We start from the raw sequence: 24,023 nt of genomic DNA, 5'->3' as shown, positions 1-24,023 counted from the left end.
GAGGGTAATGTAATCTGTTTTGTTTTTGTTAAGACTCTGTCTCCAAAGCTATTAGACCTACTTTAACAATAAGCAACTGCAGTTATTAATAAGGAATTGTGTATTTTGTTGTATGTTGATAAGTTTTGCCATCTACAGCCTACTGGACTGAATTTATCTAAACCTGCTTTGTATTGTTAATATTACGTCATGATCATTCTACATTTGCTGGTCCTTTGGATTAGTGCATCAGCATCTAATTACATTAAATATTGAAGTAATTATTCATCTGTTTTTCAGAGTATTCAGAGGGCTTTGGTGCAGTCTGGGTTTTTGCATTGTCTTTACATTACTGAAGATAAAAAAAAAGTACACTTTCACATATTTTGGACCATTATCATTACCTCATCCATATGCAAATGTTTGGAAGAGTGAGAAAAGATATTAACCATCCAAAAAGCTTAAAACAAAGTCCACTGGAGGCAATCATAAAGTCTTGGAAACGTTCATTTTCATGCTCTCCACATAACTTTACATGAATATCGGTTATATGTATGTACACACTGAACAAAAATATAAACACTTTTGTTTTTACTCCTATTTTTCATGAGCTGAACTCAAAGATCTAAAACTTTTTCTATGTACACAAAAGGCCTATTTCTCTCAAATATTGTTCACAAATCTGTCTAAATCTGTGTTAGTGAGCACTTCTCCTTTGCTGGGATCATCCATCCTCTGCTATTCTCTGGATCAGCGTATACGACAGTGTGTTCCAGTTCCTGCCAATATACAGCAACTTTGCACAGCCATTGAAGAGGAGTGGACCAACATTCCACAGGCCACAATCAACAACCTGATCAACTCTACGCCAAGGAGATGTGTTACACTGTGTGAGGCAAATGGTGGTCACACCAGATACTGACTGGACTTCTGACCCCCCTCAATACAGTAAAACTGCACATTTTAGCGTGGCCTTTTATTGTGGCCAGCCTAAGACACACGTATGCAATAATCATGCTGTCTACTCAGCATCTTGATATGCAATACCTGTGAGGTGGATGGATTATCTCAGCAAAGGAGAAGTGCTCACTAACACAGATTTAGGCAGATTTGTGAACAATATTTGAGAGAAATAGGGCTTTTATGTACATAGAATAGTCTCAGACCTTGTGTTTATATTTTTGTTCAGTATATAGATAAGGTTTAGGTGTTGCACAGAATTGCTTTATCTAAACCTTATAACGGTGCTCTACATTTCTAAATAATCCAGATGACCTTTCAAAATATGCTCTGAAAATAATAGGATTAAGTCATTACAGTTACAACATACTGTTACAGTTTAGTCAATAACAAAAGCACTAAATGCGTTTCTCATTATGGAAAAACTCATGCTTTATTCATCTTTCTTAAATGAACAATATACTTAGGCTACTTACATGATGTATCAACAATATATTCTAATTTTCACTACCTTCAGTGACACTGAACAGATGGGCTCGAACAGAAACATAAATATCAAACAGACAGGTGTTTATTCTTAAGGCTTACTTTGTCGTCCTGTTGATGCCCTCTTTAGTGTCCTGGCTTTAGAAAGGAGGGCTTCACGCTGCCGTAAACATACAGATATGTGTCATGCAATCCTAAGGGTCTGTAATTTCTTATCTTTAAAATTCTATTAAATGCTGCTGAGTAGTTAAATTTAGCTTCATTAATGTTTCAGAGGGATCAACTGATAAAATCAAAATTGTATTCTTTACACAGAAGAAATTAAAAAGTAAAGTTGCAAAAAACAAAACGCTGTGGTTCTGTGGTAAGACTGACTACATCACATTTAGGACTGGACACCAGCTCCCAGCTGACAATCCTGACAGATAATACCACAAACCAAGAACGATTACCTAAATTAAAGCACTTCCTTTACTTGATTGAAAATTTATTTGTGAAAACAGCCCAAGGTGACGTAAAATGTTTAACATGCTTTCAATGAGAAGCTTACGATTCCATGACTTGACAGATCCACCTAACAATAATAACGGCATCATCCACAATACTGAGGCATCCCGTTAGAGATCTTAGCATTTACTGTACATAAAAGAATCATCTTATGCATTTATAAATTGAACATATTTATATTATTCTTCATATAGCTCTCTTTGTAAACTGTCCCAATAGATACAGTATGTACAGTAAAAACTGCAACAGTTCTGTTGGTGCTGGTGTAGTGAGCACTCTGTCCCAATGATAGAATAAGACATGGGAGCTTTGCACAGTCACTCAGAGCTTCATACAACATAACAAAGCCGACTAGGAAGAATCTTAACACTCAGCTTCCTTTCTCCAGTCTCTTTAGAGTACACACAGCCAGTGAACCTCCTCTCAGCGCTGTGCTCATCCCCGTTTACAGGGCTGTGGCCTGACAGGTCGTGCTCCTCCTGGAGCAAAGCGAAGGGGCTCCCAGGATCAATGAGACTCCAACGGGAAAAACACAGGTGAATCTGGCAATGTCCATATGACGCCTCAGTCTCACGAGGACAAATATGTGGCCAGTTGTTCTCATAGTTTTTACTCAGCTCCCTGAAAGGTGGATTCTTGACAGTTTCAAGTGCTTCTGTTTTCATTCTGAAGTCTACAATTTTCTTTTTTTGTACAAGTCTTAAAAAAAAACTATGAAGTCACTGTAAAAGAAACAACATTCTGGCTTTCCAGAGTCGGGGTTGGATTTAGAGAGTTTTACGTTTTGATCCTGTTACAATTGGTCGAGCAAATTCCACAAAATCATCTATAAGGACTGGCCATGCTCCTGAGAAAGAAACAGCAAGTTCTTGTTAGTGTCACAGTACTTTACATCTAAAACACATTTATAACATTACCTTAAAGCAGAGCTGCACGATCAATTAAATTGCAACATTAGCTGGTTCAATTGTATTACTGCAAAAAGTCTGTGTTTGGGCTATGAAGCTTTTGCAGTGAGAGAACACATCAGTCTAATAAAAGGATGCCAAAGAACTAAACCAACACAAACATGACCTCTGTTGTGTTGTGATATTTTGTGTTCCACAGAGGGGTGAAATAAATGAATGATGGTAATTGAACATATTTTTTAATCCTAGTTGAAGTTTGAACATTACAAAATAGACATTAATCCTTTCCTACATAACAAAGCAAGTACACTCAGGACAGTCGTTTGTCTATTGCAATTCACCATACGGTCCACAAAATTCACAACAGGACTTTTTCACCAAATGTGCAGCTCTGCTTTAAAGCAATGGATTTACTGGACATTCATTTTAATCTTCACAAACGTACCTTCCTCATCATAGTTTGACATGTCGTCTGCAATCATGTTACCGAAGTCCAACAATAGGTTCCATGTGTCTTTAGGGATGGATCGTTTATGGTGTTCCTGTAATGGACAAATACTGGTGATCATTCTAGGATGTAAAGTAGTTTATCTATCTGTAATCAATAATTGTCTGTTTATATCTATTTATTTATAAAGCCTTAAATGACAGCATTTATTAATATACAGCCTCCATGGTCACATAGTCATCAGTCAGTAAAAAATCTGGTTTTAGCTCTTAAAACTATAATAACAGTATACTCTGCTTTCAATGTAACTGTTTTTAATTATATTTTGTGTTGTCATCTCATATTTAACCTGTTATGTTTTATTATTGAAATCGCTGAAAATCTGAGCATGCCCTCAATGAACTATCAACATTTAACTAAAGGTTGAATTAATTTATATTGTACAGTTTGCATATTGCAACAATACTATGAGATTTCAAGGTGATGAAGAGCATGCTGATTTTTATTCCAAACTCTGTCTCATGCTGACATTTAATGAAAACTAGTATTTCCTTTACCATACATGGCATAGACCCCTTCCCAACTGGTTTGCATGGATTTGACTTACCAAGAGGAATCTATTCCAAAGATCAAGGAACTTAAATCGTCCTGAAAGAACCAGGTTCCAGTAGGCTACAGCCATCTCCAAGTCTGTACAGACACAAAGGACACAGGAATAGTGAAAGTTATTTTGACAGACTGAAAAACCAAATGGTGCTTTTCATCGTTACTCTACTTACCTAGACCCTTCTGTCCGGGATTTTTGGCAAAGTTAAAGGTGAACTGGTAAAAGTCCTTGAATTTCCCACTATCTTTGAGCTCCTGCTCTAATCTTGGCAAAAGTGCCTTCAACTTCTCTGGGCTGTCACATCTACAAGAAGAGACAATTTCAGGAACAAATAAACAAACTCTAAGTGACAACATGCAGACATGCCAACCAGCTGCAACATGGCTATGTGGATGACGACAAATTGGCAGAGGTTAACTCTGACACATAAACCTCAAATGTCAAAACACAGCAGCTCTTCCACTAACTCCTTCCACAAAGACACAGAATACTCAAGCTGTGGTAGAGAGGGTCTATATATAGAGGCTTCCTTCCCAGGGGCTACACTAAAACAACCACCATGTGAAGATACTTTGAGGACAGTGTTTATATCACACGCTACAGATTTCAACACTCACCCCAGCTCTGTCATGCCATCCAGAAACTCCTTCTTGGTGAACTCGCATTGAGTGGCTGCGCGAAACTTCCATGCAACAACCAATACAGTGATGCTGGCTGGATCCAATGAGAGATCATCACAAAACTGCTGAATCCCATCGATACCAATTTTATTCTCATCCTGAGGATCTGTGAGGGAAATTATACACCAGTTACACAGAGCTTATATTGGAGACCGTGAAAATTAGGAGTCAAGCGTGTAATAATACAGACTCTCACTTACCTTTGTAGCGGTTGTAAAGCTGCTCCAGCTTTTTCCGGTCTACTGATGATTTCATGGATTCCTTACAGTACAGATCTGGATTTTGAAAGTAGTTGTCTGTAGCAACTTCTAGTTTCCAGTCATTCTGTGTTAGGCAGTACACGGCTGTCTTCTCCCCAGCCTGTGTGAAGGACATGAACTGCCGTACCTTGTCCCTCTGCGAAGACTTCAGCTTATGCTGTGCAAGCACAGGACAAGGGCTGTCAGACACGGGCGTGATCAGGCCAGGCAGTACGGCCAGCAACAGACAAACACAGAATGATACACAGACCACAACACACAGCGACACACACACATCTACAGGCATTCAGGCAACAGTTAAGAAGACAGGAAAAACTAGGAGACACTCGGAGAAACCCAGACGCATAACTCAAAAAGGTTAGTCTCCCACACTGACAAATTCAGTATGTATTAGGTGGTGATCCAGGAAGATGTGGTGGCAATTAGGTCCTGTCCTAAAGCAACATGGACTTTTCTGACGGGAGATGTTGTGGATTCTCAAAGCACATGCTGTACCCCCGAGGGCCCCTCAGATAACTACAGTCACAGATGTAACATGAGGAGGGAAATGGGATGCCATCATCGGGACCCAGAGGTGCTACAAGTCTGGACTGTAACACAAGCGCCATGCCAAAAATAATCTGAAACTGTTTTTTTAATCGCTGTAGGAAAATCTAATTTTGGGGAATTCTAATCTATCTGTTTTAAGATGTATACAGAAATTACAATTACTAGAAATCATTTATGAGTATGAGGCAGTTTTAGTGCACATTTTATTTGGTTAAACACAACCAATCATCAATCAAGTTGAGACATCCAAAATATCAATATAGGACTTTATTGTATTCCACTTGTGGCCCATTATTAATACACTGGCAACAAATATCAACATTTTCATTGGGACACATGGAAGTTATGGTCAGTGTGTGTCAGAGTCACTAAGCATTGTTTTGGATGAAGTTTTGACTCAGTTGTCTGTAATCTGACACCACTATGCACTGAATAACCAAAGTATTCTTTCTTTTTCCTTTCTTTTTGGAGTTTTTTCTCCTATAGTTACACAGGCCTCATAATGTATCACAGATGCCTGTTTTTCAACAGATCACAGCATTGTGAAATCACTGTTGTCATGGTATATTATAGTGTGATTCCTGTCTGTAGTGTCTGTTTTACTTGGTTAAACCCAGTCAACTAAGTTCAGAAAACTTGAATTGCAATAGACTTGCAACATACTGTAAAGGTTTAGAGACATTATAATACTTTGAACTGCACATTTTAACACGACATCTGGTGTTTTAACTCAGATCAGAACCATATGGATGTCCTTAGCATGGACAGTGATTTGTTTCTCCCATGTATTGTTATTGACCAATCGACATTTTAATACTGTTAATGATCAGAAAACTAATTGTCAATACAGATCGATGTGATTACGGATCAACCCTGCGCTCTCACTTGTATCTGCTCTAAAAAAATCATCATGCTTTACCCACCTCACACTAGATATTTGAGCACTTTACTGAGGAGCAGCGTTTCCTGAAACCGGAGACAAACTGCGGGTTTACCAAGCTAATGGCTTCAAATAACAGCAGCTCTTTTCTGATAATAATGAGCACATAAAACCAGAGTTTTATGGATTGGTGTCGGCACAGATTGTTTTCTACCAGATGGGTAACGTTGGGTTAGCATTGCCTACATACCACAAGCTAGTAACTTACTGGCTAACGTTAGCCAAGTTAGCGAGAATGTATCGGTGTTAAATATGGGCATAATATCACAGGAATAAACTGTCATTGAGGTTACCAAAGATTCGGGATTACACTGAAACGACCCCACTTGTGTATGTCTTTGAGGTTCAATATCTGACATGCTCACAGACGAAGTTAACAGACTGCCAAAAAAGGTACGAGTAGCTAGCTAGCTGCTCTCAAAATATCAACTGACCTTCCCTGTTAACAGCAGCGAACAGAACTAACTGATCATTGTAGGCTTGCCAAAACGCGACACAACATATACTGGTAATATCACCACAAATGCCAGGGAGGTGAATCCTTAACGGCACCAAAACCAATGCCCGGGTTTGTGTTTATTTTGGTTACCTACCATTTTCACACCCGCTGTTTGACCAGTTTGGTAGCCCGACTATCATTCATTGTGCGCCTGCGCGGAAGTAGTCAAGCATCTATTAAAGGTTTTGCAGAGCAGGGAGATTTACAATCACTGCTCTGTTGGTATTCGTGTTGTTTCGAATGATTTTGACCAGTTTATGTCTGACTTAATGTGTCAGCATGAGACTTATGCAACAATGACACTATGCATTGCTTTGCTTTATATTTTGTGCACTTATCTAAATAAAATGACTCCCAAATTGAACACAACACTGTATAAATAACAGATCACCAGCCTGCATGTCTTATACCCACACTCAACATGATTTACACTATAAACACTGTATCAGTAAGCACCAGCTACTTCACTTTAGACAGCACACAGAGTTGAGATGACACCTGTTTACATAACATTGTATGAATTTGACAGATAGTAGTGTCCAAAAGAAGTAAATGTAAGTGCATAGGATCATAATTTCCATGTCATTTACAGTTTGAGTAAAACCCTCCAGAACAACTAAACTGCCAAAGTAAAGGAGGCAGTCTAGATTCCTCAGAACAGAGTGCCAAGCAGTGGTATAACAAAACACATCACACATCTGTTGACAAAAGTCTCTTCCTTCTAATACTAAATAGACACTCTAGGATTCAATGGAAAAAGCATTGTCACAACATTTAAAAAGACCTGTTGTTCTGAGCTGATGAAAAGTTGACTTTTTACAGATGTATATGGCTCTGATCAGGTGCAATGCTAAAACATATGATGATCTTATAGAAAGTGATACAAAGTGGTGGATTAAAGTGGTGAATAATATGTAAAGCAGATCAAATTACTTCATCCTTGCTTATCTACAGCAGTAAAACGTAGTATACACATTAATGCAGCAGTACTATGAATAAAAACATATATAATGGTAGAACACTGACAGGGACCGTCCTACTGCACACTTACTACCTCGTACTTTTATGCAGTTGAGCTAGTGCTCCTTTTATGTCTATTCCCAAATGACATTTTCTATATATCTAACCTTTCTGAAGTGATTTATCACTATTTATTTATAATATTATCCTCTGTATTTTGTATTTTATCAGTATAAATCAGGTATTTCCTGTATTTAATTTACTGATCATGTAGATGTTAATAAAAGCTCGGATTAAAGTTGAGGGTTATTTTATCAAAAACAGAGAAAACTGAAGAAAAACTGACTTTTTCAGTAAAATATATCATTAACCTCCTAAGACCCAGGAAATGTCAGCAAAGTACAAGCTTTTTTTTGTTTTTTATTAAATAAGTGGCAATATTGGAAACATCATGATGCAACAGTTTTTTTCAGATGCAGTTTTTAAAAATTTTTAAGGAATGTCCTTTGTGGTGGACAGTTTTCTTTTCTTTTTTTTTGTATAAAGTTGTGCAACTCTTGTCCATAAATGTGGACAGAAAACCCATAGCTGGGTCTTAGGAGGTTAGCTGAACATAAACCAAGTGTCTCCATCCACTGTCATTGATCAAACTCAATGGGTTTTAATGGTGCATCAACATTGTAGAAGATGATGGTGTTTCCACGTTCACTACGGAGCCTCTGAATGTCCAAATGGGTCATATCTGATGACCATGAGGTGATGACAAACTGTATTTTACACCAATTATTTACATGTACTAATAGGATAAATGGATCAACAGGTATTAAACAGTTTGAATCAGTGGATGGTTTTAGTTGGTGATGGATATTTGGGTCTTTATGGGTTAATGAAGGATCTGAATGCATCTTCCACCACTGGTCCCATGTTTTTTGAGGCAAGTAATTCATTCAATTGGCAATTTACTGCACACCACTACAGTACAATACAGTCTGTACAATAAAAACCTGGATAGAGAGAGTCTAATTCTGTTTACTAACCTTTCTGTTGTTTGTCTAAGACACCTTGTCTTTCTGTCATTTGTGGTTTTCAGGCAATGCTTGTTTCAGTATTGCGCTTATATAATATATGTTCTTAAATTCATGTAAAATCAAATTCGTGCATAGAAGACAATGTTATAACAAAAATGCACATAAAAAGTTGGTCTACCTGATGACTGTCAAAACAAAATAGTCTTACACAACAGAAGAAACCATTAGATGTTAAAGATTTTACACATAAATGTTAGATATGTTTAAGAAGGGTCCAAATAGTACAGGCACTCTACTTCCTATCTCTTATGACCCCCCCCCACCCCCCCAAAAAAACAAAAAAAAAACCAAAAAAAAACCCCACAACCCAATATAGTCGTACATACCACAATATTATTGGTTACACTTGAGCTGGCGGGAGCTCAGCTGAGTTTTATCTCATGTGAAAATGTATCCACCCTTCAATATGTGCCAATAGTTTGACCAGAACTTCTACTGATAGAGTATCTGTGAATGTCAGCCTTCCTTTTTTTAGTCATACTGATGAAAACACCCACTGAAGGCTGGTCCAACATAGAGTTTCTAATAATTATCTAGTTTTGTTAATATAATTATGAAAATATCAGTTGGTATATACAACAGGTTTCACCAAAACTGAACATTACAACCTTCACTGAGACAGGATAGAATTGTGTAAATGTTCATAATTAGACACATTGCAGTCATTTCTCTGCATCTACACTTAATAAATCAATAATAACGATTCCTACATTCACTCAATAATCCATCCATACACTGATAAATTCAATGCAAGACTGGTGGAAAAATGGGAATAAAATGTAAGTTATGTTTTAAAAAGAAAAAAAATTAAGTGCAGTCTTGAAAATTCTAAAATTCACACAATATTTTGTGCAACTGCAGGAATTTACATACATTTCCAAACTGAATTTTATCTTGTGCATTATGAGTTTCTGTATGTATTTGGTCACATGTGTCATGTAATTAAGAAAATAACTTCTTTTTAATTCTCAAAACTATTTATTTTGACTTGTGGCAGGTTCATGATGCAGGGTTTTCCTTCGATGATAGCCGATAGAGGAAGCACCTCAGTGGTTTTTCACAGTAAAGGACATCTCTATGTTTTACTCTAATATGTAGACATGTTAAATTGCAGTTTAGATCCACAAACTGCTGTTTAACCAGACTATTTTGTTTTTATGGCTACTGACATGGCAGCCCACTTCTCCTAGTCTGCAGTGTGTGGTGTGTTCCTGCAGGTTCAGCTGGTGATGGGTTAAAAGCAGTGATGTGTGTAACATGTTTGCATGTACAAGATACTGACAAATAAAGATTATTCTTTAAAAATGAGGCCACATCACATTCTTCGTCCTTTTTCTAGCTCAAATTTGAATGAAATGTGAAAACAAATAAATACTGTAATTATAATAGTCAGATATTATGTGTCAAGGCACAGTTGTGGATAGAATGAATGGTTCCCAACAAACCAACTATGGGGCAGTGTATGTTTGTCTGGGACAATGTTGAACATTTCATGAGAGCTGACAGGGGTCTTTGATATAACTTAAAGAAGGAGAATACTTGTCAGTAAATACAACACTAAAACCGACCCTCTGAAGGAACACACCACCCATTGCAGACTAGTAGCAGTGAGCTGCCATGTTCGGCGTCCAGAGAACAAATGGGTGGTTAAGTGCCTTGCTAAAGGGCACATCGGCCAGCAATTTATCTGTTAGTCCAGGGAACCAAACCCTTTAGTCACAAGCAACTTCTCCAATCTTCCAGGCCACAGCTGTTGTTTGCAACTTTCTTCACTCCCACCCTGAGAAAATATATGAAACATGAAATTAAAAAGTTTGACAGTTTGTATGTGAGTGTGAAAACAAATTTAGGGCAAAGTTTAAATTTGTAAGACATTAGCCAGGGCCCAAACATGCCATGCTGCTCACCTTAACTCTTTAAACCCTGACGTGTCATCGCTGACACACCTTGCACATATGCAGTTTGGATGGCTGTAACTCTTTCACTGTTTGTGCAATTGGAGAAATTTCAATGGTTTCTGAAACCTGCGACATTGGACTTTATAGGTTTTATTGTGTCATTAAGGTAATTGCACTCATGCTTGTACTAGAAGCTGAAGAAGAAGCTGTTTAGCAGTATTATAACATGCAGTAAATTGTAAATGACTGCTAGATTTAGAAAGTTGTAAGTGCTCTGCAAAAATGGACAAAATGACTCATTCACAACATTTTTTCTAACTTTTTTATAGTCGAAATGAGAAAAAAGTCCAAAGGAACCATTTTTGGCTTCAAAGGGTTAAAGTGGGACTCCTGGTCATCCTATTTACACCTTATTTTCTTGATGATGCAGTTTATGTCAGAGATGTTCATATTTTGATATAGTTCCACTCCTGTCCAGTAGATGGCGGTGTATGTGTTGTTACAGCTGGGTACTATCCTCACATCCCAGCAGATGAAGGTGGTGGGCATGAACTACTTTAAGCGCTTTGCTTTCGTATCATCGATGCTAACCAATCAGACGGCGCCAAAGCGAGACACCGCCAAGATCAGATTGAGAGACGCACTGTTGTAGCAAACCTAGCGGAGAGTGGATAGAAAAGGCTAACAGCAGTTTGCTAACTGAAGTGCCCCGGTAAGCCGCATTTATCCGGTTCTGGCTCGCTATGTACCGACCACATAACAAAAGTTCTTGATGATGTATTCTGCCGGTTATTTTGTTTGAAAACTGTCACGAAAACATTTTGCTAACAGACACAAGGCTAAGCACGGTAAATCTGCAGCTAGTTCTGGTAATGTTACTGGTGACAGCTGTGGATTAGCTTGCCTGCTGTTAGCTACTAGCTTGGCTAACAAAGCGTTGCCTTCTGTGCTGCAGGATTGTTAACTGTAACCGCGAGTTAGCTCGTTGCTAAAGTAATCCATACAAAATGATAACCATCAAAATACAACTAGCTGCTTCAGACTGTGCTTCATAGCAAACAAATAACGTGTATATACACCACACAATGACGGGCTCATCAGCTTATTTTGATTAGTCGATCGGAAACGTCCACAGTAGAGATCTCATTAACATAATTCAGTTTGTATGAAATGTAACGGCAACTTTATTCAAGATGTTTCTCCATCTGTCATGCATTGTTATAAAAACAAACATTCAAATACACAAATAATCGCTTCAGTAATGTTATTTAAAATGATCTATAGATGATTATAATAAACTCGGTCATTAATACTTGATAGTAAAGTAAATTAATTAATTAGACCACTGCCCGTATCGTTAAAAAGTTTTAATAAATTAGATTTGAGAGATATTTACTTAGATTCTCTTGGGAGAGATGAACTCAGCCATCCCTGTAGTGCTCTTGACAGGTTTCCGATAAATAAAAGGCCACGACTTGAAATAAACCCCAGCGATAACAATGATAATATAGCATTAAACAGAGCCTTGTTTTCCAATGACTACGGTTACGGTTAACGATGTAATTATAGCAGAGTGAAAACAAAACTGTTGCAACAAAATGATTAAAAATTACACATTAACCAATTCAGTGGTTCGTTCTTCCATTCAAAGAAGCACTGAATGCGGAGCTAAGTTTCAATACTCCGCGTTTATTCGGGAAGATAATTCATGCAGGATTTGCCCATTGGCCAACAGGTAGAAACCTAAGGAAAATAAAACTTAAATAAGATAAATTAATACGATACTGCAATTAACTATTGAATTGTTAAAAAGTCCATTGCTTACTTTGTTTCCTGTTTGGTAGGGATTTAGACCTCCTCTTCCTCCATACTCTAATGCCAACAACAACAGCCGTCGAAGAAGCAGGAGAGTGCACTCGTAAGTGCACAGAATTATTATATTAATTTCACTTACCGTGCGAAACGCAGAGTCATTTGTATATTGGCGTCTCAAACTGAGATCTGACAGAAATTTGCAACACGGAGATAGAAATTTCATTATTTTTGTCTAAATTCTCTCAAAACGTGCATAAGCTAGCTAGCTAACGTCAGCAAGCTGAATGTAACGCTAACTACTAGCGGTAACTGTTAGCTAGCAGCATTTAACAAAAGAGTATTCACTGCAATAGTCTTATGCTATAAATGATCTTATTGCTGCAGGCGCACGTAATGTGTATAATGGTATGGTGCTATCACTTCAGTTATAATAATACTTTTGCACCAAGTAACAAAGTTAGCATGTTTGCGTGACCTGTAGCAGAAGTTCGACGATGCCTCTCCTCCGGACGTGCTCGGTACCTGAAGTAGGCCTTGTGCACACTTAGCTTTGTAAAAGTTATGAGCATCAAGGGATGGGCTACTGTGGTTTTGAGCATTTATGGTGTTCATACACGTACCCTTCAAAGGTTCATTCAGCCGAGATCGGGCTTTAATCTACACATTTTCGCTCAGTTTTTGTCTTGTAGGAATGGTACCCCGGCAACTTAAGCTAACGTCAGTGATGTAGCTTTGCACAGTGTGCTGCAAGCAGTTTACATGGGCCTTTACTGAAACACAAGTTTGTTTAAAATATTACCTCAAAACACAGTAAGATATATGGAGTCCTTGGGTATAAAGTGGAACAAATGTGATGTTTGGTGAAAACTGTATGTCAGTACTCACATTATACATTATTTACTTGTTTTCTGATTTCAGGGGCCTGAATAGTGACAAATAGAAGAAATTTTTAGTTTTAGCTTCAAGCTCAACTTCCCCGGTCCTTTGGGATCATGGCTAAAGATGTAAGTAACTATATCAAGGATATTTACCAGTGAATACTGGTTTTATTTATGCTTTGTCTCAGTGTCACTGTAAGCAATGTCTAATGATTGTACATATTTTGCAATGATACCACTGACTTAAAACATCCTTTTCCTTTTTATATACTGTTTTAAGTTGGTTCGTTTCAACTGAGTGACTTTGGTTTTTCTCCTCAGGCTGGTCTTATTGAAACAAATGGAGAGCTAAAGGTTTTCATTGATCAGAATATGAGCCCAGCCAAAGGTAAAGATAATATGACTGCTTTTAATGAAAAGGAGGTGCATATTTGACAGGGTTTCTGCACAGCCTTAAAAACTGTAAAACCCTCGAATCTGAATTTCGGTCTTTAAATGTCTCAAATACAATTTTGATTGGATTTAGTGTTTCCCTCACATCGATGGAAATGATGAATTTCAAATCTAGTGTGCCTTGTGTAAAGATATACTCAAAATAAAAGTATATTAGAAAGATACTCAGTTACATAGAAGTCAGAAAAACTGTAAGCTTTTAGTCACCAGCACTTTGGGAGACTGACAACATCTAGCCACTGTGTAATGAGACATGATATTTGTGTTAAATTACATTTATAATCACAATAAACAGGCCAGAAGTCTTAAATTTATCCCGATGAAAGCTGTAGAAGCTGTGTTGCAGAGTATTGTGTTTACAATTACATGCAAACTACTTGATTTAGTGTTAACTGTTACATGAAGATCCCTGTGTACTAGTTGAGAAACGATAGGGGGCAATGGAGATTCAGTCAAGAGCACTGCTTATTACTGGTCTTCTCATGTCTCCTCTTAGGTGTCCTGTCTTTGGTTACTGTTCAGCCTACAGCTGCCCCTGTGGCCAAACAATTACTACCCAAAACTCTTGGGCCATCCAATGTGAATGTTGCCGCACACATGCAACATGTTCCACACATGGTAAGTGATGTTCCTCACAGCTGCCATTCAGTTTTGTTTTTTTCAAGTCAGGCTAGTCTGCTTTTTTCAGAAACATCATAATAATATATAATATATAATATGTAGAATTCAGCTTTGTAAATTGTTAATGACTCTAAATTTGTTGCCAAAAGAACAGATTTGTTTGTTAGGTTTCTTGTTTGTTGTGTCTTACTGTGGCATAAGCCTCCATTCTAGAATAAGGCACAACCCTCCATTAACCCTCCATTATCATTGTGAGGTGACCGAGCTGAGGGTAGGTGGAGGCAGTTGATCCTAAGCTTATCAACTCCTACAGTCAGCAGGATTACACCCATCATCCCATTATATATATGGAATGTATATATAACGGAAATCAGCTTAGATATCACCTTTAGTCAAAGAATAGATCGCCTACCTCCTTTAATGCCTCACATTACTGTTAGAAATTTCGAGGAACTTCATTATTCAATATGCAAATTATGGCTGTATACATCTTCAAAGGTCTGAGATTCAGTGTGTCAGTTCTATTTTCCCTTTGTATTACTTTGCTTTCCCCTTGTAGGTGATTGGAACACCCCAGAGGCCTACTGTATCCAATACTATATTGGTTAACAGTCCTCATACGCCCAGTTCCCAGTTCCTTACCCAGAGCCAACCACCCGATGCCTCTCCCTGGTCGTCTGGGTATGTATTGTGAAAACATTGTGTTTATGCGCATAGACCATCATAGTACAGTTTTTTACTAATCAAAGTCAGATATAGTGTCATGTAAGCGTAGTGACAATTATTTTTTGCAGAAAAAGGGGTAAGAAAGGAGAGAAGAACGGGAAGGGCTTGAGGCATTTCTCAATGAAAGTTTGTGAGAAAGTGCAGAAGAAAGGAGTTACCACCTACAATGAAGTGGCAGATGAACTGGTTGCAGAATTCAGTTCTACAGACAACCACATGTCACCCAATGACTCGGTGAGTGCTACATAAACATGTTAGAACTAATTTTGCACACCTTTTGATCACCTTGACAAGATCAAGACTGAAATAGTCTATCATTCTGAAGACAGTCTAGAGGTTTTGGTAACTTTTTCACTTACGTTCATATATTTTAGCATGTGTACGACCAGAAAAACATTCGGCGACGTGTGTATGATGCACTTAATGTGCTCATGGCCATGAACATTATCTCTAAAGAGAAGAAAGAAATCAAGTGGATTGGCCTGCCCACCAACTCTGCGCAGGAGTGCCAAAACCTTGAGGTGCAAACACATATTGAAAACCTGTCTCGCATTATCTTGTGTTGAAGCCTCTGTTTTGTCATAATAATAATCATTTCTTTTTATCCATTGTAGGTGGAGAGACAAAGACGGCTGGAGAGGATTAAGCAAAAACAGTCACAGCTTCAGGAGCTCATACTGCAGGTGGGCATCATTTTCATGCTTGTGCTTTCTGAAGGTCTTCAAATATAACAATCATTGCTATAATGATTGTTCAGTATGAGCTGATTCCTCATATCAGGTGTCTATAGAGATACAGAGTGGATACTACTACTGTTGGTCATCTAACGCTTGGACTGAAGCATGCAAAATATACAGATGTGTATTTTTATGTGATAGATGATCTGTGGAATGTATTTTTTCACTGGACCAGTTTCAGCACTATGAAACTTGAATTTTGGTGGAATGTGGGTCTAAGTGAACAGCTACAGGTTACAGTACACTCTGAGGTGTAAACTTATTAAGCAATTGCAACTTAGTACAAGTTAATACATACCAGCAAGTGTCAGAACTTGAAAATACATGCTTTTCTTAATTGACTAATGTATTATAGTTTCCTTAACAGAAATCTACATTACCTGATGTCATTTCATACTGATATGGGAAAGTTAAGTCACTTTTCCAAGCTTCTGTTTTGACAGTAGAACGGTAGAATTATTTCCAGGTCACATCTGACAGAATCTGGTCAGCAATTGGTAATTCCCCCTGACATTCATGCATTCAACCCAGCTTGTCCAAAAACGCCTGTGATTGGACAAAATTAGGTGCTTACACTGTAGGTTTTATACAACTTGAACATATAGTGTAGAAGCGGAAGTCTCTCTCAGGTCACTTGAATTACAATAGACTGAAAGGTAATTGTGAAACTTTTGCCCAGTGATGTTGTAAACTATCAGTCGAGGCACATTTAATTTATCCATTTCCCTGTCGGTGCTGTTTCAGTATCACTTTTTAGGATTCAGATGGAAGCAAACAGTAACAAGGCTAACTGAAACTGATAATAAGCTAGTCACTTCCTGTATATTTGTTATGAGGAAAAATAGGCAATTATTGACCTGTGTTAAAGAGCTGTGTACATCCTATCTAAAATAAATAAATAAATAACATTTTTACATTTAAGCACAAATCTCTACAGCCCATATGCATTTTTTTATTTGCTTCTTCCATGCCTGGTGTCCACACTTCTGATTATTCTAGAAGTGTGCAGTAGACTTTGATATTCTGCTTACATTTGTTATGTGGTGAATTTAGCCAGGGGGTAAGGCTGGTAGTTTTTTTCTATGTGTTAAGCTGGAAAAGATTGTACGTAGTAAAAAAAAAAAAAAAAAAAAAAAAAAAAAAAAAAAATTCCACCACCTGGGAATGGCCCAACTTGACCTGACTCGCTTTGGATATCAAGTAGCTTATTTATTCCTTCAAATTTAATACCCTCACAATGTAGTTGGTGGCGGTCATCATCAATGGAATATAGAGGGAGAAGACAGTGATGTAATAAATAATTAGAATATGCAACAGTGAATAGAGTATAGTAACTTGGTAACAGTTACTCAGTCCTGTCTTGCACAAGAAATCTTCAGTATTTTCACATCCTCTTTTGGAACTACCTCAGTTTGCTTAGAACCAGTGATACTAAATAAAAAAAATTACCAGGTTATATCCATAATTCATGCAGAATGGAGAACTCGAAAAGTCAAGTTAAGTAGGTTTGACACGATGGAAAACTGCCAAAACTCAATCAAGTTAAATAAAAGTGGAGTAACATGCTTATCCTGCACTCATTGCTGTTGTCAGGGACTCTTTACCTTGGCTATTCTTCACTTGTCCCTATGTATCATGAATAAATACTTTGCCCCAGGGCAGAATGATAGATTCTAGACGTTTGTGCTGAAAAAGGAGCAGAAATGTTGAAAACTATTAAGTATGCAATGACTCAGACTCAACACTTTGTCTACCTGCTTCAAGTGTTCCTATCTGTAATATTTTTTTGTTCTTTAATGCAGCAAATAGCTTTTAAGAACCTGGTGCAGCGGAACAGACAGACAGAGCAGCAGGCAAACAGACCTCCTCCCCCCAACTCCATCATCCACCTCCCCTTCATTATTGTCAACACCAGCAAGAAAACCGTCATCGACTGCAGCATCTCCAATGACAAGTATGTGATTGTTACGACTGACCCAGAACAAAGTCACCTTTATATTGGTGTACAGAGTCGGTTTTAGTGATAAGAATGTTTAATATTTGTTGGTAAATTGTTCCCATTTCTTGTCAAACAGAACAGAAATTATGTGAAATTATTTGACCAAAGAATACAGGCTAAGGTTGTTAAGTTTCTAATCACTTTTTTTCTTTTTCTCCTCGTTTTTATTTGCAGGTTCGAGTATTTGTTTAACTTTGACAGCATGTTTGAGATCCATGATGACATCGAGGTGCTGAAACGTATGGGCATGGCCTGTGGTTTGGAGGTGGGGAAATGTTCTCCAGAGGACCTGAAGGTTGCACGTAGCCTGGTGCCCAAAGCCCTGGAGCCTTACGTTATAGGTCAGTCCCACAGCCCCTAGTGTGCATACATACAGCTCATTTATCTGTGTGAAAAGACTATGTTGAAAGTCAGATTTCTTATAACATTTTGTATAATGCACTTGAAAAATCATTATAGTTAGATAATTTAGTTTAACCTTGTGCACACTTTTCCTGTTACTCATACAGCAAAACACAGTATATAACATAAAAAGGTGAATGGAAAAGTCTTCATCTATAATTGCAAGTTTGCCGCAGAAGTACATCCTCCTTTAGGTACAAGTTCCTTGTTTTTCTCAAAAGTTTGGAGACCATGGCCCAATCCCAATTCCCCCCTTGGCCCTCCCCCTTACCCCTCCTCCTCCTCCATTTTGCGCATTCACATGAAGGGGTAGGGGTGCCCCAATTCTCAATGAGTTGGAGGGGGAGGGCTGTTTGGCCCTCAAAATGGAGATTTTTCAGGACCGCACTACAAACGGAGGGGTATGAAAAATCTCCCATAATTCTGTTTAAATCATCGGCAAAATGGGGGTAAACACAGCAAAAAAGTGCAGCAGTGTGATGAAAGAAACACGCAAATATACGTATTATTTCCATGAACAACTTAATCATTTGATCAGCCGTTCAATGCCATTTCAATGTATTGTCACATTTCTGGGGTTTGCGGTTGTTAGCTGTAAAAAGATGCCCAAAGGCCATGCAACAGAGACTGTTAGAGCCGCTGACAGTATGGAGAATTCTTTCGGAAACAAAGTTGTCATATCTATTTATAGTGGCATTGATGACTGCTGATGACATAACAGGTCTCGAAGGGTTGTCTCATTTCATAGGGGAATGTTTCAACCACTACCACTTGCAACTGTGTTTCCGGTTAATCTGAAATTGACCGATTTTGAGCGCAGGTCAAATTCCTGCCATGCCTCATAGCCAGACCTGGGGCCAATTCCAAATAGTCATATCAGAGGCAGCAATCAGGGGGCACAAATGTCGCTGATAAAGGTGGCAATGAGGGGTGGGGGTGTGTGTTCCGTGGTGTATGTACCTCACTAAGTACATACACACCGTGTGACCAACAAAGTGAAAGTGAAACTTAAGATGCTTCACTAATTCCTCTAAGTCTCCCGCTGTTGTGCACCTTATTTTTCTTGTCCCTACCTTCGGAAAATTTTATTTGAGGTGGCAGGACATTTGTTGAAGGGGGCATTGCCCACTCTTGCCCTCCCTCTAGGACTGGGCCTGGCCAGACCTACGATAATTATTGTAATTGTTCAATAATTTTACCCTCTGTACGATGTATGATCAGTAATTCCAAAAATCCCATAATGTACGATAATTTGACCCCTTCATTACTCGACTAAATGAATTACTAAACACAAATAGGATACGGATTCTTTGCATAGTGCTGCACTTGTTTTTAAATTCATCCTCTCATGTGCCTGTCTACTTGTGAGGCAGGACCTTGATTCAGCCCAAAGGATGTAGAAGTTGTGAATGTATAAATGGTATTCTGGTCCATTCGGTGCAGGGGTTCATCCCGTGCTCCACGTATGTAGAGACACTTTTTTTCAATGTTCTTTTAGATTATTTAAAAGTAAAACGGGGTTGCAGCGTGTAATATGCAAGGTCTATGGTAATGTGAGACTAAAGCAGATGGTCTGAGCCACACCAGAATAATAATAATAATAATAATGGGTGTGTATGATAATTTTCCTTCAAATATGATAATTTTCAGCTGCTGGTACAATGCAGGACTCACTAAAAACAAGGCGTTTCAATCAATGCGCCTGCTTTCCTATAGAAAACCTGGCACCTTTTTGCACAATTTTCTTCTATTTTTAGTATAAATGTTCTAATGGGAAAGTTGCATTGTAATGTGTTGTGTTAGGGAAAAAATGAGATCTGCATCAGACAAAATCAGTATCAGCCATCCAAGCACCCTGCAAATCGGAAATTGGGAACGGCCTGAAAAATTGTAATCAGTGCAAGTCTAGTCTTGGATTGCTTGTGCATATCTCCATACTTGTGTAATGTCAATGCTGTAGGTAGATTCCACCGCTTCTGCTGTTACGTAAAACAGACGCATAAGGTTAAAAGATCTCTGCATAGTTTAGTTCTTTAAATGAATCACACTTGTATTGGGTGGTGCTGACCACAGGATGCAGCGGTAACTGTCTTTGCAAATAAGTGTTTTGGTTGAACATCTACATTGTGGTACTAAAATGCTTAAATTGTTCAAAGGTAAACAACTTTAAAAGACCTCTCTTTGTCAAAAGCTTGAGATTTCCGGTGCATAGTAGCAGCTAAAAAATTATTTCACATACCAAGAGATGACACACAGATGACAAAAGCAACTCAAATGGATGCGATTATTCCAGGAAGGTACGTCCTGTGATCCAGACAACTTCATTTGTGTTGTAGATAAAGTATAGCATTGTCTCTATGACTAAAAATAATGATGTAATCAGTAATTTGTGACAAATGACCATTAATGTTAAAAGCACAGTATGAAACAATATTAATTCTCCTGTCACTAAATATACACTGCCAAGTCAAAAAAATTGTATTTCCTCGATGTAACTAAGCGAACAGGTAGGAGTCTTCCATTGGATAAGTAGTGCATTGATTAATATGTTTCATCTGCAACAAGTGGTGGATGAATGTTTGAATGATTACCCATCATGCCTGTTGTCTACAGAACAGGCCTGTGGGGGCATTTGTTATGATCTGGGATTGGTTCAGTTGGTCAGGTCTAGGTTCACCACTGTCCTTTGTCCATAAAATGAGGTCAGTTGAATATATTGAATGACCAGGACTGAACATCAGTGGGGTTTTTTCTTCCCTGATGAGTCGGACATATTCCAAGATGACTGCTTGGATTCATCAGGATCAGATTGTGAAAGTGAGGGTCAGGAGACCTCATTTTCACACATGGATTGGCCACAACAGACTCCAGTCCTGTACCTCATTAAGAGCCTTGTGCTGGAATTAACACAGTGGTCCAACCCTCCCAGCATCAGTGAAAGATGTTGGCAAATAATGAAACTCTGGACGGAAAGAATACTGGGACCTCAGTTTGTAAATGTATCTCCTAATCAATGAAAAAAGTGACAATAAAATATTGAGTGTGTGGCTTTTGCTGGATATTATGTCACCATATACACCATCCTACCTTCATGACAAATGCCTCCAAGATCTGCGCTTGATAAAAGTCATATTATACTTGAAACTTCCTGTTTTATCTTTTCTTTTTCCAGAGATGGCCAAGGGTCCCATTAGTAACGTCTACATCTCTGGTGGATCCTCTGCTAACGGAGCCCGTTATCCTGCGAGCAGGTGAGAAGCCTTACCTATAATCCAGTCTATGAATGTGACTGAATAGGGTAAATGCAATGTTTTTATCGTCATCTTCAACCTTCCTCTCCTCGTAGTGATGGTTGTACCGATGGCACCATGGCCTCCAGCTCTAATGACTCTCACTACAGCGGGTCTCGTGTGGAGACCCCAGTGTCTTACATGGGGGATGATGACGATGAGGACGAGTATGATGAGAATGATGATGAAGACTAACCTGTCTACACCTGGCCACTCCAACAAGCACAGTCCTTCAAACCACCTTCACCGTGGGAATTTAGTCCCCTCTTGTGTGTGCTTCTTCAGCCTTTTCTCCCCGTTTCCCATGCCTGTATTTCAGTCTGGTTTTCTCAGGGGTGTAGATGAATACTGCAAGAACAGAGGTGTGTGTTGCACCCATTTTTTCTGTTCCTGAATCACGTGCACCTGCACCACTGCTCTTGGGGAGGTGTTGTCCAAGGGAACTGTAGTCTGTGGCCTAGCCACTGTGCTGAAGTCTTTGTATGTCTAATCCACTTCTTGATAAGCCATCCCACTAAAAACACTTCTGTAAAACCTACTGCTGTTGGAGAATGTATTATGTACTTGTTGGAATAGTTATTCCTCTTTTGTTTTTTGGTTTATTGTTTTTTTTCTTTGCAATTACATATGGCAGACATGATCAAATGTTCCAGGATGGCCAAAGTGTGTCTGTTTTAACATGCGGCGTTAGTGCAGCACCATGGATTCTGAATGGCCTCATACTGTTGCCATGGCATCCCAGAATGGGGCTCCATCAAATGTGTTGATACTTTTTGTTTGTGTTCTGGGCAATAATTTGAACTAGTTTCTTAACCATGATTGTGTTGGGCTGGCTTCCTTCTGTTCTGTAGGCAGCTGCTTTCCTGATGTTGTTTGCTAGTTTTGTTTTTTTTTTTTTTTTTGTATTCTGAAGTTGAAAAATTCTCCATTGCCCTGGAATGCCTTGGTAGTGTTTACAAAATAATGGCACCAGCAAGGTAAAGACTCATAACCCAGGCTCCTGATAGGTAAATAAGCTTTGTTTGTTAATAAGTATATGAATCCTATGACGATTGTAGCTTATAGTATCCTTTTAGAGGCCAGTGGTAAAGATAGACCTTCAAAAATTATTGATGTAACAAATGTGTGGTTGTATAGGTCTTTATGTACTCCCTTCAAAGATCTCCCTTTTAAAACTGAGCAACACATGTACTGACTCTTCCAAATACCTTTTCTGTAATCTAATATAAGTTTGCAAATTAAATATAGATTGTTTTAATAAGTTTGTATCTATAACGTATGTGAGTTTTGTTTCTGTAATGAATATTTTTCATAACCAGGCATATTCAATGATACAAATGTTTATGTAGACTTTGAATCTTCTCATGAGTGCGGCTGGGTGTTTGAGTCCAAACCCCTAAGACGTTTTGTGACTCTCACCAGTGTCGGTCTCACTCACAGGGTCTTCAGGGAACTTCTGCGTTTGGAATGACCGCAAACCTACATTTCTTTTCTGTTAAAAGGCTCCAAGACTCGCCTGATTATCATGAACTGAAATATACAGCTCCATCTCCGGATCGTTTGATAGTTTTAGCTGTTGACGCAAATTCAGATTTTCTTCGCAATTATAGATGCTGCATTTCAGCCACTTTGGGCATAGCAAGCAAAATATAAAATGACAGCATCAAAATGAACGACTTCTTATGTTTAATTGATGTGGGTTTGTGTAGCAAGTTTAGGCTTTTTTTTTGGCTGTTTATCTGCTGTAGCTTTTCCCCAATTATTTTTACACTCGTGGCCAAAGTTGGCTTTTTTCTCTTAATTGAAAAGTAGTGATTTCTTGCACAAGTCCTTCCAAAGCCCTACCTCTACCTCTTAATGTTCCACAAACTTGGGAAGAATGTCTGTTATTTAGAGGACTATACTTCATTGTGACAAAGCATTAAGTGTTACAAGCTTTCTTTGTCAGGATTACTCGGCTACAGCACCGGTTTGCATGAAACGTGGTTGAAGGGAAGGACAAAACTCTTACTGTTGGAGTGTATCCATAGAAAGGGTTGCTGTTGGCTTTCTTTATAATACTGGCAAACTCTTAAAGCAGTGGCACCAATAGACAAAAAGGAAGCTGAGTCACAAGGAAAAACCACAATTCATGACTTGTGACATGGTGGTGCACTGGATAGCACTGTTGCCTCACAGCAAGAAGATCCTGGGTTCGATTCTGTGTGGAGTCTACATGTTCTCCCTGTGTTTGCGTGGGTTCCCTCTGGGTACTCAGGTTTGCTCCCGCCATCCAAAGACATGCACTGATAAGTGACCCTAGTGAGGATAAAGCATGTTCAGAAGATGAATGA

At 38.5% G+C, this 24,023-nt stretch overlaps 2 protein-coding genes across 4 annotated transcripts; one reads left to right on the top strand and one right to left on the bottom strand.

The window, feature by feature from the left end:
- Positions 1 to 1,342: 1,342 nt before the first annotated feature.
- On the bottom strand, positions 1,343 to 6,994 carry dcun1d2a (DCN1, defective in cullin neddylation 1, domain containing 2a). Of its 2 annotated transcripts, XM_030124928.1 has the most exons (7): positions 6,918 to 6,994; positions 4,776 to 4,992; positions 4,513 to 4,681; positions 4,068 to 4,198; positions 3,896 to 3,978; positions 3,286 to 3,382; positions 1,343 to 2,779 (listed from the first exon to the last, which is right to left on the bottom strand). In XM_030124928.1, exons 1-7 carry the CDS (start codon positions 6,918 to 6,920, stop codon positions 2,700 to 2,702), a joined length of 780 nt encoding a protein of 259 aa, XP_029980788.1. In that variant the 5' UTR covers positions 6,921 to 6,994; the 3' UTR covers positions 1,343 to 2,699. The 2 variants fall into 2 exon arrangements, with proteins under 2 accessions (XP_029980788.1, XP_029980787.1); XM_030124927.1 differs by lacking the exon at positions 6,918 to 6,994 and having other exon boundaries at positions 4,776 to 5,535.
- A 4,361-nt stretch (positions 6,995 to 11,355) lies between these two features.
- On the top strand, positions 11,356 to 22,958 carry tfdp1a (transcription factor Dp-1, a). 2 transcript variants are annotated; one of them, XM_030124918.1, is made up of 13 exons: positions 11,377 to 11,481; positions 12,614 to 12,687; positions 13,503 to 13,588; positions 13,784 to 13,850; positions 14,412 to 14,533; positions 15,096 to 15,217; positions 15,331 to 15,496; positions 15,637 to 15,783; positions 15,877 to 15,945; positions 17,802 to 17,953; positions 18,173 to 18,339; positions 21,573 to 21,651; positions 21,747 to 22,958. In XM_030124918.1, the coding sequence occupies exons 3-13, from the start codon at positions 13,577 to 13,579 to the stop codon at positions 21,883 to 21,885; spliced, it is 1,242 nt and encodes a 413-aa protein (XP_029980778.1). In that variant the 5' UTR covers positions 11,377 to 11,481; positions 12,614 to 12,687; positions 13,503 to 13,576; the 3' UTR covers positions 21,886 to 22,958. The 2 variants fall into 2 exon arrangements, with proteins under 2 accessions (XP_029980779.1, XP_029980778.1); XM_030124919.1 differs by lacking the exon at positions 12,614 to 12,687 and having other exon boundaries at positions 11,356 to 11,481.
- The last annotated feature ends 1,065 nt before the right edge of the window (positions 22,959 to 24,023 follow it).

This window comes from Sphaeramia orbicularis, chromosome 21 (assembly GCF_902148855.1).
Source record: "Sphaeramia orbicularis chromosome 21, fSphaOr1.1, whole genome shotgun sequence".
Lineage (NCBI taxonomy): Eukaryota > Metazoa > Chordata > Actinopteri > Kurtiformes > Apogonidae > Sphaeramia > Sphaeramia orbicularis.
This window is presented reverse-complemented; position numbering and strand designations above follow the sequence as displayed.

What these genes read in the sequence shown, in the direction of transcription:
- dcun1d2a (XM_030124927.1), bottom strand. Translation starts at nt 5,121, where the DNA reads ATGCCTGTAGATGTGTGTGTGTCGCTGTGTGTTGTGGTCTGTGTATCA. An exon ending in GCTTTACAACCGCTACAAAG is followed by an intron (nt 4,682 to 4,775) that starts GTAAGTGAGAGT and finishes TTTCCCTCACAG; the next exon opens with ATCCTCAGGATGAGAATAAA. An exon ending in TCCCGGACAGAAGGGTCTAG is followed by an intron (nt 3,979 to 4,067) that starts GTAAGTAGAGTA and finishes GTGTCTGTACAG; the next exon opens with ACTTGGAGATGGCTGTAGCC.
- tfdp1a (XM_030124919.1), top strand. An exon ending in AGGAGTGCCAAAACCTTGAG is followed by an intron (nt 15,784 to 15,876) that starts GTGCAAACACAT and finishes TATCCATTGTAG; the next exon opens with GTGGAGAGACAAAGACGGCT. An exon ending in CCTGGAGCCTTACGTTATAG is followed by an intron (nt 18,340 to 21,572) that starts GTCAGTCCCACA and finishes TTCTTTTTCCAG; the next exon opens with AGATGGCCAAGGGTCCCATT.